The 17,824-nt window shown below is 46.5% G+C and overlaps 1 protein-coding gene across 2 annotated transcripts in view; it reads right to left on the bottom strand.

The window, feature by feature from the left end:
* Positions 1 to 17,824, bottom strand: part of LOC135243472 (sterile alpha motif domain-containing protein 14-like) — a 30,784-nt gene that overhangs the window by 6,923 nt on the left and 6,037 nt on the right. For both annotated transcript variants that reach the window (XM_064315343.1, XM_064315345.1), the window contains 6 exons: positions 10,316 to 10,473; positions 7,911 to 8,229; positions 7,175 to 7,274; positions 6,900 to 6,968; positions 6,382 to 6,541; positions 1,038 to 1,151 (listed from right to left, as the gene is read on the bottom strand). In XM_064315343.1, coding sequence (XP_064171413.1) covers positions 1,038 to 1,151; positions 6,382 to 6,541; positions 6,900 to 6,968; positions 7,175 to 7,274; positions 7,911 to 8,229; positions 10,316 to 10,473 — 920 coding nt within the window. The remainder of the gene's footprint in view (positions 1 to 1,037; positions 1,152 to 6,381; positions 6,542 to 6,899; positions 6,969 to 7,174; positions 7,275 to 7,910; positions 8,230 to 10,315; positions 10,474 to 17,824) is intronic.

Below are 17,824 nucleotides of genomic sequence, written 5' to 3'. Positions count from 1 at the left end.
ACACGTTATACAACGATTGACCCCCCAAGTCGATATTTGCTTTTAAAGCCGCATGTTTGCCCCTCTGTCTGTGCCCAGGTGGTAATGAAACCTCCTTGGCTTGCTGGGTCTGGCATAATGTACGGACTTCCTATGATTGTACTGTTTCAGCCGGTAGGGCCCTGGCAGTGTGTTGAATTGCCATACGGAGCCACGCTAAATTTATCCCAGGTGACGGACAGGGCATCCTACTGTAAAATGGAGCTGATGTCTAGGGTCTAATGAGCAGCCAGATGCATGAGGGGTTGGGGGCCTGTGCTGAACCCCCCCCCCCCCCACCCCCACCCCCACCAAGGTGTTAAAAGGAGAAACCTTAAGCCTCACGAGATCTGTAGGGCGGCCAACGTGGAAGACGAGGCGGCTGGGAGAGAGGAATTTTCCAGAAATAATTGATTTCCCAGTTGTTGTGCAGCCATGCCTGACGGACCTGGCTTTAACAAACTGTGAGGGCCTATCTGCATGGGCGCAAACACTCCCCTAAGCCCTTAAGATAGTCTGCATAGGTTTTTACATCTATTTTGAGAGCTACTTTCTCCAAAACAGAGGGATGAGGGTGTTGTGGTAGTTGAGGGCAGAATTTGTCCATTCTGAATGAAGAGATAACAATTCAGGAGTCACTCACTATAAAAACATTTAGCAGACACACTTATCCAAAGTAACCTACACAAGTCTTTTGTATTTTTCCATAAAATCCATTTTCACAGTTGGATATACTGTATACTGAAGCAATTCAGGTTAAGTTCCTTGTTCATGGTTACAACGGTGGTGTTCTACATAGGAATAGAACTTAACTTTTGTGTTATAAATCCAGTTCCATACCTGTTACACCACACTGCTCCTGGGACGGGTGGGCGGGGCTCTAGGATGGGAAAAGGTGGGGTTCTAGGTTGGGATTCGGACTGGTCTCTAGGGCAGGACGGGGCTGGCGGGATGGGGTGGGGCATGGCAGAACTCTACAGTTGGGCTTGGACAGGAGGGGCTGGCCGTGGGTCTCTCACCTCATCTGAAGATTGGGACAGGGTGTGGTACGGGTGCGAGGACCGGGACTCCACTGCTGAGCCGCTGGACGCGCGCGGGCTTCGAGGGGAGAAGTCTTCACTGAGCGTGGACTCCTTGGGGTGTAGGGTGGACAGAGGGACAGAGAAAAAGAAGGTGGTATTTTGAGAAAGAGAGTGAGATGGGGTGGGGGGAGAGAGAGGGGCTCACAGATTAAAGAGGGACATATCCAGAACACAGTATTCTCATGGAGAGTTGTTTGATCCACGGTCACTCACAGCCTCCAAATATTGCCCTTCTCATTATGATCAAAGGCCCTGGCCTCTTCAAAAGAAGGGGCCTCTTTCCTATCTACAGTTAATGACAGTGTATACTGAATTTGAATTTGGAATTGTAAAAATGGTGATTTGTGTTGTATTCGTTGAAAACCATTTGGAGTGCTGCATATCTGTAGGTCTACAGTAGGCCTGGCCTGTAGATACTTGCAGAGTAGCAGAAATTTCTGCTTATCGTTCCATATACACATAATTTGGGTTTTGTGTTGGCCAAGCAGGACCTGCAGAGTTTTTATGAGTTAGGGTTTAGGGTTGGCCAAAGAGGACCTGTAGAATTATGAGTTAGGGTTTAGGGTTGGCTAAACAAGACCTGCAGACCTGCAAGTTTCCTGGTTCGCAATGGGCGGTAATGTAGGAAGTGACTGCTGTTGCTCCAGATACGCTCAAATGCCAGGCTGAAGATCACAAAGAAAGACTACAGCAGATAACAGACCCCTTCCTGTACATTTCAACTGTTGTATTTAAGCAGAAATGTTGGCTGCCCTGCGAACATGAAACCTGTTAGAAAGCGATTATCGTAAGGCAAGCAGCCCGGGGGCATTTAACCACTTAATTTCCAGAAGATGATACCACTGGCATGCGGCGAGAGCTCAAAAGCCTTGCTCTCCAGATATTGCAGTCTTGATTTTTGCATTGAAGGCGAGAGTGCTCAGTTAAAGTCAAAGTTCCCCCTCTGCTTTGAGGCTCTGAGCATTTGATTGGCGGCTTGCTGTGTGACATCCTGCGCTCTGAACTGATGTGGGCTGTGCATAGCGAACTAGGCCAGCATCGGTGTGAACATGTCAAAGAGTGAAATGCACAATGCTGTTTTCCATCATCCAACTGCATATAGGCATTACACTTCCTCAGTTTTCTCAGATTCAAGGCCAAGTGTTTTTCAGGTACCTCTAGATGTGCGTGTTGCTCTTCCTGAGCCGAGTTACTGGGCTCCAATAGAACATAGGTCTGAAATCATTTTTTATTGGGTAATTCACAAAAATATGATCAATTCTGAAATGGAACAGAATCTTTAGAAATGTGTACATAGCCACGCAAATGAGGTGAAAGAGTTATCAGTTTGATAAAACTGGGGCAAAGTCTGCATAATCAGTAGGAAATTAAAAAATCTTCCATCTGGCAATCAACTGAAAACTGTACAATCGGCATTGCTCCTCAAAGCCTTTCAAAAAGTGGGTGTAACCCATAGGATCCTATTTTATGTCTACATGCCTTAATGGTGATAGCTTTCTCTATAAATGCATCAAATCTAATTTTATGATGTCATTAACTAAAGTTGTCCATGGATGCGAGGTTACCGTGGTAACAGAGTGGGGATGTGGGCCAGTGAACAGTGAAGCAGGTCTGTGAATGGCAGGTTGTGCCAGCTGTGGGTGGCTCCCCTGCATGCTAATGCCGCTGCCTTAATTCTCAAACCAAGGCCAGCAATCCTGACCACTTCACACAGGCTGCCAGAACAGCACTGTCATCTGCAAAACTGGCTGGAATAAAATGGAACAGAGTTGTTCAATAAGATCTGAAAAACCTTTTTCAAAAATAGGCATATCATTTGATTACTGTAAACTGATTCAGTCTCCGTGCTTCGTAATGAGTCCATAGTGGCAAAAGTCCCAGTGAGATCAATAAACAGGGCCACACAGGTGGAATTGCTATCAATAGCTGCATTCAGATCATTCATGACTTTCCAAGTCATGGTCACAGTGCTGTGTTCAGATCTGAAACCAGTCTGTCATTTAAAATATGGTGAGAATCCAACGACGGCTTCATCTGAGATGCAACTGAAGACTCCACGGATTTTAGCTAAAACTGAGACGTTAGAGGTCGGTCTATAGTTGTTCATGTCAGATGGATCACCAGGTTTCAATGAAGGTGTAAAGAAACCTTGCTTTCATATAGGCTACCTTACATAGCTTGAATGACAAATGAAAAATGTGGGTGACAGGCTCTGGTGTGGCACACACTGCAGTTTTTAATAAAAATGGGTCAAACCCATCAGGCTCGGCAGACTTTGGAATCAACTGACTGTAGTGCCTGCAGTACATCAGAAACTTGAAATAATTTTAACTCTAAACTAGGGACTGTGGAGAAGGGTGTTTAATGTCTTATTATAATGTGGCATAGGTTACACAGCTTATTTTTAAGCAATAAATGCAGCATATTAAGTCATCCTCTGCTTGTGATCATTTGAAGTCTTGGAAGACTGAACATAAATTTGAAAGTAGATATAATTTTTGTCTGCTGCACCACCCCACTGTCCCAATATGCTACCCAGCCTGCTGTGTCTGTTTAGGGGTATTTCGGTGCATACCACCAGGCCTGAAAAAAATTCTAGGGCAAATACATGAGGTGACACAGAATGCCAGGGCTCGCTGCTAGCACATATAAATGCTATTGTTTGAAGCCTGAAGATTGATGCAAATGCTGCATTTCCAGTGGTCATAAGAAAGACATTGCTGATGAATTTGATAGATTGAAAAAGTATACAATTACAGGACTATAAGCTTCCTTCAGAGGAAAGACTAGGCCTAAGTCTGCTTCCTTTAAATCTTTTTTTTTGTGTGTGGAACAAGACACAGCTTTTTACATCCCATGTGAGATAACGGCAAAGATCTCTGAATATACTGTTATAGTCCTCGGAGTGATGTATGTTTCCAGTGATTTTCCAATTCCTCCCCATTAAACTATCTCTGCTGAGCTCTCTCTGTGGGTGCAACACCAGAAAAATCCATCAGCTTCCGAAATCCTTGGCACTCAGCTGAACACAGTTACTTAGGAGCTGCGAGAACATTTCTACTGATGTCTAAGTCGGGAACAAATGGCCACTGAAGTCTCTACATCTTACTGTCTCTTTTGTGAGGCCTAAGTTATTAAAGGGACAGGCCTCATGTTAATTTTGCTTGGAATTATTCATGTCCATAGAGGACACGCTTGCTCAGCAAGGATACCGCTGTAGCTTCCATTTTAAGCTTATAAATTCATACAAATGTAAATGCAAACACATGAAAATGTATGAGATATGATTGGATGTTCACTGTCTGAAGCCATTCAAACACACACCCCTCTGGTTTTTTTTGTGGTAAATTTGGAATGGCTGATCATCTGCAACCACACCCGCCAAACCTCTCTGCCGATTCAGCAGAGCGAAGACATTCGCGATTCTCCAAAACGTGATGTCGCCAGCTACTTATTTTCACACTGCAGCCCACAGTTAAGCTCCCACAGAGCAGAATCGGAGGAAGACCTTTCGTATCCATGGGAAACCGAGCAGGAGGCCAGCAAGGACCGCTAGATAGTGATGAACGCAGAACCCAAACTGATGGAACCCTCCCATACTGGGCAATGAAATCACCAATTGTGCATCACCCAATTAAGCTACTGGCCATAGCTGGCACTGGCATGGCCCTGATTTTGATCCAAGGCCATGGGCCTCATCCATGCTCTACAGCGTGGTGTCTAAACCAAATGAGCCACCCAGCAGCTAAGCCTTCAAAAACAAATCTTTTGTCAAATGCATTAGGCTGAATAAAGCCAAGTATTTGACTGGATTGTCATTGGCACTCAAAAATGAGAAGGTATATGCAAGAGCCTGAAAAAATATGGCCAAGTGACACCAAGTGTTCCAACTGTCTCCATTAGCTGTTCGTCACAATTACCTGCACCTTTTCCTTATTTCTGAAGGTTTTCTTTCTTTTTGATGAGAGCAAGGTTGCTTGAGGAACAAAGGCTGTTGCCGCCTGCTTCATGAATAAACCAGTTCCGTGGATATGTGCCGAATGGGCCTTAACACATGCTTGGTAATTTGTCGCCGCTCCCTATAGGCTGTCCGGAGTCTACAGCCCAAACTTTTGAAATCTACCTGAAAGAGAGGCTGTATGCTGCAGCAATGGGCTTCAAGGGAACAGCACTGAACAGATTTTATGCAGAATATCTCAGGTCTGAGGCTTTGGGAAACACTCAGGCTTACAGGACAGACCCAGCAAACAAATTAATGTTCCTACAACACTGAGGAAACCATGTGAGAACGTTGATCGTTAACCTGGGCAGTCCATGTTCCATGGGTAGTAGTGAGTAGGGCTGCTACAACTAATCAATGACGTTAACAAAAACGACGATAAAAATTTGTTTGCAACAAATTTCTTTATCGATTAGTTGGATCTAATTTTTTAGTAGGGCTGTGCTCCAAATTGTGTATCTGTGTCCTATTTAGAGCGTAATAGACCGAATCTCACTGGTCTGGGTAGAACACAGGCCTTGCACGTTGACCGCGTAGTCACTACGTTACTATAGCGTATATTTACATGTTTTTGCTTCATAACTTTCATCTTCTTAGTTGCGGTTGAATATTCATTTTTTAATATTCCCAGAAACAAACATTCTGTAAACAAATTAATCGATGAATCAAAAAAATAATTGCCAGGTTAATCGATTATAAATATTGTTAGTTGCAGCCTTAGTAGTGAGGTTTTGGAAGCAAGAATATTGGTCCTGAGGGACTCAGAAGGGTTATCTACAGTACTGATGGAGCGATTAGGCTGGTTCATTGCTCGTGTTGACTGACTCGCACGGTAGGAAAGTGTACTGACCAGCTCTCACTTTCTGTGTCCAACTATGAAAATGCAGCCAATTATTCCACAAAACAAAATGGTGTTGTTTTTAAAGCTGTGAGTTGAAGAAATCCATATGGAAAATGGCATGTTGTTTCCACAGCTGGGAAGCTAATTGGTGACTCATTCTGCAAAGCTATTTACTGTCAGACCCAAGGGAGTATTGGCTAAGGTACCCATGTGGAAATTCCTCAGAGAATGAAATGAGAAGGCCTTGCTCTTTATTTACTTTACAGGCATCTGACAGATGCTCTTATCCCGAGCGAGATAACCGTGCAAATACAAGTGCAGAGATCAGGATACTTAGAGCAGTAATTCCCTAGAGCGGGAGGGTATAGTCCCAGGAGAGATAGGAAGTGCTGGACGTGCAGCACCCGGGGGGTGGGGGGGGGTGAAATGGAGGGTGGTACCTGGGAGTTGGACTTGCGGGGGCTGCAACTCTGCGAGGCCGTCCTGGGAGAGCAGGAGGGGGTGCTGCTGGAGGAGGCCGAACCCCGAGTGGTGTCTGTGAACCAGGAGAAAGGCACGAACGACGACCCCGAAGACCGAGACGGGCTCTCGGAGGGCTCCCTGTGGGCGGAGCGCAGTGTTGGTGGGGGGGCGGGGTTACATGGGCAAACATTAGGCACGTGTGAGCAGACGGGCGATTTGCACCACACGCACACACACACACCCACACACACTGCTACAACCTTTACATATTTAGCCCAGAGAAGCAAAATAATCGCAGGCTCTGTGCTGATCATAATGGACAAGTTGTGTGGTAAGGCAGAGGAGTGTGTGTGTGTGTGTGTGTGTGCGCGCGCAGTTGTGCATGTGCGCGCATGTGTGTGTATATATATTTGTCTGTGTGTGCCTGTGCACACTTATGCATGTGTGTGTATATATATGTTTGTCTGCATGTGTGTGTGTCAGAGAGGAAACCCACCGGCTTCCCATACTGAATCTGTTGATCTTCTCCTTCCTGACTTTCCCATAGGAACGCCGTAGCGTGACCCTTATGAAGACAAAAGTATGATCAAATTACAATCCTTGTCAAATAATCAATTCCCAGTACATTAGTTAATCACTCAAAAAAAAAATACACAAGGCTTCAAACAAGTAAATCACTCGTGTGTTACCCCCCATTTAACGCAATAACTGTCGTCCACGTGAATGTACTAAGCTGCGCATAGTCTGTGGGGTATAGGGTATGAGGCTCACCCCAGGTCCAGGAATCTCCTCTTGGTCTTTTTGTCGAAGATCACCGTGGGGCTCCCCGGCTCAGCTGGACTGGTGTCCTGACTGTCATCTGTAACCAGGACTGCCCCCCCCCAATACCACAAAGTCTCAGTTACACCCTGTGTCTTTCCACAATCACCACTACAGCGTTACTGAGTTAAGTCTTCTGATTGTTCGATTCCCTACCCATAGGTATAACCGTAACTTTGAAGATCTTTTGTGAAATAAATTGAGCATTCCTTCGCGATTCTGAATTCCAGATAATTCACCAATTTGCTAACTTTATTTTTTTATTGAAGAATCTTATTGCTGCAGCTTTGAATAGAATACCTTCAGCAGTACCTGCTGGATGGTACTGCAGTGGGAATGTAAAGCAGGTTTATGATGGACATGTAAGGGATGTAAGGGTCATGTAAAGGTCATTGTCTTGGCAGGGTTATCCTGTGCTCAGCTAACTGCCCTGGGGCCATACATCACTTTTTCTAGAAACTTCCGTAAAAAAGTGGTCTGGTTACAGATACTGCATATACATTTATAACCACACAGCAACATGAACTCTGCCGGTGTACAATATTACTCAGATAGCTTGCATTTGACCCCATCTGAGCTCATAGAAACTCTCTAATAGTTGGATTAACACTAAACGTACTGCTGCGTACAATCCTAAGATGGGTCTTTGGTAAGTTTTTGGGCGGCCCAGGTGGAAGCTGGCTCTGACCTTCACTCTCTGGGCGGCGAGCCCGGCGGATGTAGACAGGCGAGCTATCCGTACTCGGGCAGGACTTCGATGGCGAGCTGGTGGGCGAGGAGCCCAAGGCCTCCTGGGAAGAGGCGTTTGTGAGCTGTCTGTAGCGCCCTCGGGGCGCTGGGCGCGGGGTCTCGTCCTCATCCGGGTTGCGGCGGACCAGGGAGGTGTCGAAGGTGAAGGCGGTCCGTGGGGCGGGAGAGGAGGGCAGCAGCGAATCGGGGGAGGGGGAGGAGCCACGCAGTGCAGAGTGGAGCGGGGAGCGCATACAGTGCATGGGGCTGTCCAATGACTTTAACACGCACGCGCACATACACATATACACGTACACACACACACACATACAAACACATACACATACACACAAAAAAGAAAGGCAAGAACTTAGTGAAGGCTTTTATGTCTTTCCAGAAAAAAATCTAGAATTTAGATGCAAAAAGTTTACCCTTTAGCCTCTGACAGCTTATTGCATTTCTTTTTCTTTTTTTATATTGCAGAAAAAATTGAAACATCAACAGGCATTATTTACGGTGATTTTCTTTTTTTAAAGACCCAAAAATGGCCATTTCAGCCCTAGGTTGCATATATAGGTCAAAAACCTCAGACAGGATCTTGAATACAGCTGCCCGTATCCTTCCTAAGACAACCAAAACATATGACTCGGGTGTGCCCTGACCAGGTGACAGCGATCACATGTATTGTCAACCATGGAGTATATTTCAGACAATCTGGCTTTACTATAATAAGTCTGATGGAGAACCTTAAACTGAATAAGACCCAAGCAAACATTTGATGTCCCATTCATTCAAGCTTCATCCCAAGTTTCATCAGGAATGCCTGTTCCCAGCTCTTCCTCCCCGTCTGCCCGAATCTTGTTAAGAGCTATATTGTTAAATGACATGGTGTCATAGATAAAAGAAATAAGACCTTTAAGATATGTAGGGGATTGTAAAATGATATCTAGCCTAATCCTTTTCTTGGTGGTAAATTAGGAAAGCATGGGCTGTGAGTTGTACTAAAGTGATGAATCTGGAAGTAAGGAACCAGATCAGACTGTAACTGATGCAAATGTATGTTAAAGAGTGTTGAAGTCAGACTGTTGTAACTGATGTAAATGTATGGTAAAGGATGTTGAAGTCAGCAAAAGTGTCATCTATGTAAAGATCTTTAAATAGAGCTAGGCCTGCTTTTTGCCTGTGAGTGGCAGCATCTAGTTTTGATGGGGGAAAGGTGTGATTATTACATATAGGACCATAGATGGAGACCTAAGTTTGAAATTCTGAACTGAGACCGAATCCTGAGAGTTGATGTTACAATGGGAGTTTATTGCTGAATTTTATTTCTAAATTGATTCAAAATGGGTAACTCCAACAGCAAAACGCATTTCCATTGCCAAACGAGGTGAGGAAAACCATATCTTTAATTGGAGTGTATAACTTCTTTACAGCCAATGAGCATGCTCTGCAGCGCTGTTGCCAGGCACTGAGATAATTTTCCAGGTGGCCTGACAGTGAACCCGCCATATGGCATGTGTGTGGGTGGGGGGCGTGCTGGGTGCCCGAACATCGACCCCATTTGCCCCAAGTGTCCAGTGTGCCCCTTTGATTAAAAAACAAACAAATATTTGTATTATTATTGTTTCTGTGAATCCTCATATTCTGTGCAATAACTGTGTGTATGTAAAACAGTTTTTTTCTCACTCTAAGCACTCTTGATCAAAAGGCCCTTTATATCTGTCAGTGTTGTCATATGAGAATAGTTTGCTTTTATGTGACAGCTTCTTTTTCCCGTTATTATATATTCTTCTGTGGGAATCAACATACTCGTGTCACTCTTTGGATGGATAATATTAATTCACATTTCTCCCGTTATTTGGCTGCTAATTAGGCTACAGTGTGTAATTTGCAGACGTGTTCAGCGGTGGGCCTCGTAGCATTGATTTGCTACAGTAGGCTATGTCCGCATCATCTCCATTAGCGTTAGTTTATGCACGTATGAGACGCATTCAGAATATTAATTACCAATTTGTGTGCAATAAGCCTGGCAGAAACTAACGTGAAATAAATAAAACTGACAATAAAAATGTTACCACGTTAATGGAAAATGGGAAAATACTGGGCTAAATGCATTAAAGAAAATCACTTTCTTTAATGCATTTAGCCCAATATTTTTCCATTATCGTGGTAACATTTTTATTGTCAGTTTTCGTTCCCACATTTTAGTTTCTGCCAGAAACTAACACGCTGGCTGCATGACATAATGACCAAGTCTCGGTCGGTGTCGCCTTCAAGGAAGCTCCATAAGTAGAGTGACTTATTTATGCATATTTGCGTATGCCTGGGATGGACATCGCCGTCTGACGTCCTGTTCCACCGCACCTTTCTCTCCAGGCTCTCGTCTCCCTCCGTCGAGCTGATGCTGTCTCGCAGCCGCGAGCGCGAGGGCCGATGTCGCCGCGTCTTGACGGACAGCTGGGCCCGCCCCTTCTGTATGCTGTTGTCCAGCAGCTCTGTCTCCGGGACGGCCTCGTTTAGGTCTGACAACACACGGCGTCACAAAGACGAGGTAAGACACCGCTTGTATTTGTCCCAGTGTACGCCGGTCTGTACTTTGCATCATGTAAAAATATGTTTATTAAGAGTACACACACACACACACACACTTTGAAAATAGAAACTGTTATTGGAATGACATCTTTCACAATGCAACCCCCAACATAAATACAAAAAATATAAACATGCTCTCAATTCACAAATGATGTAGTTTTTTTCTAAAATGAAACCCAATGCTTTGTAACACTGCTGACATTACATAAATATTATCTGATGCCCTACAACTGCACGACTCTTGTACTGTGGCGGGACGGTCAGCAGATTAGGACCCTTCACATTTTGGGTCGCAAATGTGAACAAAATCCTTTCTAAACCCATAATGGCACAGTCTGCACTTTGTAAGCCCTCTCCATGCTGTGAGGTCACACCAACAACCCCCCCCCCCACCCCCTCCCTGAATCTGAACCTCTGACCTCAATCTGGATCCTCCCCCAGCGTTCAATAATTCATCTCTGCGTGCTCCCGAGCACATTTCCCCCCCTCCGCTGCACAGACGCACACCGGAGAGTCTCATTTGTTGTGCTCTAGGAGGGGATGCGGCATTGGGGCGTCGCGGTGGGGGTGGGGGGGGGGTGGGGCAGGCTATGACTGGAGGCTGGAGGTGAGATGCCAATTTTAGGTAAGGAAGGTTCTGTGGGGGGAGGGCGGTCTATTTCATCTGCCTTGTCCAGCTGGTAGGAAAGGATAGAGACTGCAGTACTCTGTGAAGTACTTTGTGGTTGCTCTTTGTATATTGAGGAATATGTGTGACCACTGCGCTTATTGTAATGAATGAGAAGCAGTGAGTTTGGCCTGTAATACTGCGTCGCTACACGAATGCATCTTCACCTGCACTGGGCTCAGTGGGCTTGGACCCTTCCTTAGGGCTCTGATGACTCACTCAGTGTGACTGATGATGTGCTAATCGGGCTCCTATGATCACTGTGCTGCTTTTTTCTTTCTTTCTTCCTCGGCCTTTCATTTTCACTCTCTCTTTCTTCAACTCTCTCCTCTCTGGGTCCCTCTCTTTCTCTCTTCCCTCATCCTTTTCTTTCCCAGTTCCTTCTTTCTCTGTGTTTCTCTCTCCCTCCATCTCTCTCTCCTCTCTTTGGCAAGAGGGTCAGCTCACATTGAGCATGCTCTGAAAGGAGAAGTGTGAAAGGTTGGTAAACGGGTGTTTATGTGCTTCCGCGTGTCTGTTCCTCACTGCATGTCTGTTCCTCACCGAGTGTCTGTTCCTCACCGAGTGTCTGTTCCTCACCGCGTGTCTGTTCCTCACTGCGTGTCTGTTCCTTACCGAGTGTCTGTTCCTCACTGAGTGTTCCTCCAGGGCCCAGGGGGGCAGCGGCTCTTCTACTCAGGAGTTCTTCAGCTCTGCACCTTTCCCACACTCAGCATCTACGAGAGCTTTTAAAGCACTTTGCACACTGCAGTACCTTTAGCCCTTTAGCAGCTCAGTGTTAGCGCTGGATTGAGTCGCCGGGCCGTTTAGCCCTGGGCTGCATGCTGCTCAGAAGCTTTGTGCGTCAGCGCTCTCGGCTCTCTAATACTGCACACTGCATTGGCTCCATTCTGCACAGCGTTTGGGAGCTTTGGGCTTTCAACAGAGATCTGATTTCCATATTCTCAGCACCGACTTGCTTTGCTTACATTCATGTACACGCCGTGTCCTTCTTACGGCTGGGTATTACCTGGATATCCCAGGTATATTTTTGAGTGTGTCTGTAGCTCCATCAGTAAGAGTACGGGGCAGGGGAAAGTTTATACAGGTAGCCTCTCATTTCTGTATACCCAACAGCCTGGGAATGCTGAGATAAGCTCTGTGCCGTAAACGGCTGTAAATCTCCATAACTGCTCTTGGCCGAGCCCTGCAGTCTCATGGGGGCCGGGGTCAGAGGATAATGGCTTTGTGCACCTCAATGCCGGGATCGTTTAAAAATTCTTAAGCCAATCTAAACAAAGTTTGGAAGACTGTTTGCTGCTAGGCCCTGGCTTCCGGTTAAAAATATCTTCTGAAACCACCTCGACAAACTTCAAAGGCAAACTGGGTGTTTGTTTGAAATCCTACACCGAGAGGAGGCCGGCCAAACTTAGAACCACTTCACAAGAAAAAAAACCCAATACTACCCACAGGTGATGAAAAAGAGATTGCGTGTCATATTTTTTTCTATCAGAACCCTTTTGTTATTCTGTTTAAACCGCATTTGTTTCACCCCGTAACACTCTCCCAAGGCAGAAAATGCTAGAATTAAAGAGGGGTTATATCAAGGGCAAATATTTCCATTCTTTAACAAGCTTGTCCACACTCTCAGAAGAAAGGCTTCCAAAAGGCTCCTCTGTGTCTACATAGAGGAACTCTGCCCAGTTCTTTGTTGGGCAAAATGGTTCAGTCTGAGAGCTTTCACACTTTTCACTGCTACCGAAGAGGCTTCTAAACAACTATAGTAAAAAGGCTTCCCCTACAGAGACAAGCCAAAGTCCCTTTTTTCTGAGTGTGTGCTTTCCAGTTAAGTGTTAAGTGGTTAGAGACCTTGAGTTTCAAATGGCCAGAGCACACACTGCCTTTCTGCAAGATGCTCATTATATTTCTAGAGCGCGAGTGCAAAATGGCACAGTAAGAGTTGTTAGCAGTCTCTTTGTTAGTCTTTTCACTCCTCAGAACTTCTAGGACTCAAAGGAAAAAAAAGCCATGATGGCCCATCATCGTGGGGTCCAGAACTGTCCCTTTTTCATGTGTTCTCATTGTGGGGGACCCATAAGGGAAGATCTACTCAAGAGGTCCCATTTGGGACAGGCCCTGTGTGGAACACAGGAACGTTCCTCATTTGATTAGTTAAGATTTGCTTGTTGTCGGTCATGTGTGGGGAAATGTGCTTTGCCTCTATCTTACCTCTCCATTTGGAAGTCACACGTTAAGAGCAAAAGAAGACAAGGAACACATTGAAATATGGTATGGTGGAAGAGTGCCTGTTTGCGTGTGTGTGTGTTCCTGTGCACGTGCGTGTGTGTGTGTGTGTGTAATTATTCTACAGGCAGAGCGCATTACTGTAGAGGCAGGGCGCATTACTGTAGAGGCAGAGCGCATTACTGTAGAGGCAGAGCGCATTACTGTAGAGGCAGAGCGCATTACTGTAGAGGCAGGGCGCATTGCTGTAGAGGAGAGCGCATTACTGTAATTACTATAGAGGCAGAGCGCATTGCTGTAGAGGCAGGGCGCATTACTGTAGAGGCAGAGTGCATTACTGTAATTACTATAGAGGCAGAGCGCATTACTGTAATTACTGTAGAGGCAGAGCGCATTACTGTAATTACTGTAGAGGCAGAGCGCATTACTGTAATTACTATGAGGCAGAGCGCATTACTGTAGAGGCAGAGCGCATTGCTGTAGAGGAGAGCGCATTACTGTAATTACTATAGAGGCAGAGCGCATTGCTGTAGAGGCAGGGCGCATTACTGTAGAGGCAGAGCGCATTACTGTAATTACTGTAGAGGCAGAGCGCATTACTGTAATTACTATAGAGGCAGAGTGCATTACTGTAATTACTATAGAGGCAGAGCGCATTGCTGTAGAGGCAGCGTGCATTACTGTGGAACATAAGCAACGTGCTGCTAATTTACTCACAGAAAGGCAGGCAGCTAACAGGGGCTCCTGATTAATATTGCAGAGGAACCTAGGCTTGGTGACCTGTCTGACAAATGATAGGGATCGACAGCAGTGCGTGTGGCTTCCCAGTGGCCCCGCCCCCACCCCGCAGCACCCCCAGCTCCCCCGAGATGGACCCAGAAGCATCCCAGACAAAGAGAATTGTCCTTTTTATGCACCCCTCCACCGCTGTCTCTATTGTTCTCTATTCCTCCCCAAATACCCTTCTGTTTGAGTGTGTGTGTATGTGTATGTGTGTGTGTGTGTGTGTGTGTGTGTGAGTGTTTGTGCATGCATGTTTGTGTGTCCGTGTGCATGCATGCGTTTGTGTGTGTGCATGCCTACGTGCGTTTGTGTGTGTGCATGCATATGCGTGCATTTGCGTGTGATTGAGATGACATTCTTCACTGTGATAAATGAAGGGTCTAATTGCCACTGCTCTTCATATCCAATTTATCTTGTTATTCCCCAGAGGGGGGAGATCTTTTTCCTAAGGCAATTTACCTGCCCTCCCATTGAAAAATCCAAAGCACTTCTCTTCTTCTTTCTGGAATAGATAGGGAATTACTGATATATTCCAGGATAGCATTCTCAGTGCATGATATTTTGAGCCATTCAAGGTCTTGATAGTGGCCGGTTAGGGCAGTGACTAGATCCACCAGTAGGTGGCGTCCACTCTGAAATGGACCTGCACTGGCATTGGGAAATTGATATTTCCATCTGTGATGTATGAAAAGAGACTATCCCTGCTGAGTGAGCAAGATCCCTGCATGAGTAAGCAATCTCGCCTTCTGGAGCCAAGCGAGCCAGAAACGAGTCAGAAAATGTTCAGAAATGATCCAGAAATTATTCTGAAATTATTCCGAAATTATTCCGAAATTATTCCAAATTTTCCAGAAATTGTTCAGAAATGAGCCAGAAATTGATCCAGAAACAAGGGCTCACCTGCAGATACCAGCCTTGTGGACAGATGGAGGCCCGCCCCTTTACACCCAGAGGAGTTTGGGACCTTCCGGTCGAGCATCATACATCTGTGGCCTGAGGAGGCCCAAGCCAGATCCTGACCCGTTGCCAGAGCTGGCATAAAAGAATGCGTAATGATGGGGGGGGGGGGGGGGGGGAATTTGGGACAAAGCAGCCCTGTTTGCGCCACAACGACCAGCCGGCCTCTCCCTGCCTCTGTCTCCCCTCCTCCCCCAGCAGTGGGCCGCCCTATAATGATTTCGACTCACTCAGTCTGAGGGTTAAACACCACAACGGCTTTATTCACGAAGCCGGCAAAACTTTCACGTGGGGGTTATGAACCAGACTGTACAAGTGACTGAACAAGAATGAGAAGCGGGCTGGACTAGACTCCGCTGGGCTGCTCGCTATTGATAAATCACTGGTCAGCCAAATAGTGGTGGTTTCTGGTGCCGAAACGTGCATTAGGTGGGCGTTATGACGACCCCTGCCCCATCTCAAATAGCGTGCTTTTGGGATGTCTTCAGAAGAGAGCAATTCAAGGGGGGGGAGGGGGGCGGAAACAAACAGCAATGGAGGGGAAAATGAGAAAGCAAAAATTTGACGACATACGCTGTTTTTGTTGTCGTTTTTAAAGATGGAGAGTGTGCGCAGAGCCGAAAGGATTGCGATCGCAGGTCATGCCGGGGGAGAAAGATTCAGCATCTTTATTTGCAAGAGCAGGCCCACTTTCTCCTGCGTCGCGTTACCGCACTACAATACTCTACGGGAGCCTCGGGCTGCCCGTGAAAACGTCGGCTAGCTGCTTCTGCCTCTTCGTTCACAGGGTTATGTGCCAGCTGTCTGCCAATCGGCGCTCTGTCCATTTGCCAGATTGCGCTCAGGCATGAGAAAATACACTCCCCATTCCCTGATCACAGACAGCAGAGCCAAATCACCAGCACCCTGCCACTAATTAAGAAAATTACAGCTCACCCGAGGGTCGTTTGTCATAAACCCCCCCCCCCCCCCACTCTGCTCATAGCTTCAGAGTACTATCCTGCTTCCACAGAAGTACCACGTACCATGCAAGTACCATGCCAAGCTGGTCATCTGTTGATGTTCATGCGGCTGAGGCAAAACAATCACAAAAAATCACCAAATCAAGGTGCTTGGTCGAGCATGATGGAACTCATTTTCCCACAATGCTTTGTGAGATGTATTATATAGTGACCGCCAGGGCAAGGAAGAGGAAACCTCCCCCACCTCTGAGGATGATGGGAAACCTGCTACCTGCACTTTCTGGGAGACATATCATCAGATGTCACATGATAAATGCATGAACGGTGTTTCAGTAGTGGTGATTCATTTAAGTCATTGACAGATCCACACATCTTGCTCTCAAGGTCTTAAATGGTTGCTGAGGAAACCACAAATACCCATACTCTCAGAATCATGTGATGGGCACCTGAAGGCATGCTGGGAGATCAGGCTAACTAAGCTGTCCCTCTGTATCATGGTTATTATTCCAGGGCACAAAAATGAGTATGGTTTCACTCACTTGTCTCTCTCCTTTTTCAAGGTGCTTGATCAAAATAAACTGGTCGGTTTAGTGATGTAGGGACCCAAATCCCGCTAAGAAAAATGATCCTGCGTTCCCTCAACCGCACCCATATTGACAGGAGAAACAACAATACGATGTTCATTCAGAAAACGGGGCACCTCTCTAGGCTAACACTTCACACAGTAAATCTTGTTTGAGGGCACGTTGAACTTTGGCTCAGTGTTTTGGCTCTCCAAACCCACAGAACACTCAATTAGGGAGAAATGCATTTGTCTTGGCAGGGATTTTTAAACAAAGCATTTATCTGCAAGGCATCGTCCTTATCTATGGCTTTCAAAGCGTACGTTGGATTGGTCTAATGGGCACAGGCAGGTCATTCTAAAGTGAGAACCGCTCTGCACGCTTTATTTATGCTTTCCGAATGTCCCGACCCTCAGTGAAGTAGGGCAGCTGCACACGCCCCAATGAAATACCTGCCAGTTGACTGAGGAGAGACAGAAACCGCCTACTGTATGCGGTGGGCCTGGACGTGTCACGGGCGCGGCTGAGGTCAAAGGTCATCCCGTAGGGAGCCGAATCGGCGAGCAGGGCCTGCCCCGCTGTTGTCACGCCCGAAACGGGGGCAGCGGCGGGCGGCGGAAGGTGAGGACAGAGCTGAGCGCCGCTGAAAAGGGAAATCTGCCCTTTATGTCCGCCACGTAACCGCCATCGATTTTTCTCCTCTGCGCACCTGCCCTCGAGTACCTCTCTCCCACAGGCCTGGCAGAGCGGTCGCACCCTCCCGGCTTCGGTGCAGCGAAACCTGAAACCCAGAGCCGAACTAACTAAAGAAGGAAAAGTGAAAAAGATTCCATTTGCATTTGCGCTAAAATCGGGTTGTAGACCTTCCGAGTGATCTTCAAAGTTCATTTCCTTGCCCTCAGCAGCCCGTGGCGACGGGCATCTTTGTTGCGCTCGAATAGCGATTGCTCTGCGGATCGATTTCCCGGGTTCTATTAATTTCGCTTGGACAGCGTGGTTTTGCACCCGTTAATGGCGGCTGAGCGGTCAGGCGTGGACGCGCGCAAACTGCGTCCGCTGGCACGCGGCGGTCTGTGGAAGCGCGTTCAGGGGAGGGGTGTCGGCCCAGGTGTTATGATCCCATCGA

Source organism: Anguilla rostrata, chromosome 17, assembly GCF_018555375.3.
Source record: "Anguilla rostrata isolate EN2019 chromosome 17, ASM1855537v3, whole genome shotgun sequence".
NCBI lineage: Eukaryota > Metazoa > Chordata > Actinopteri > Anguilliformes > Anguillidae > Anguilla > Anguilla rostrata.
Note: the sequence above shows the minus strand (reverse complement) of the source record. Positions and strands in the feature narration are given on the sequence as shown.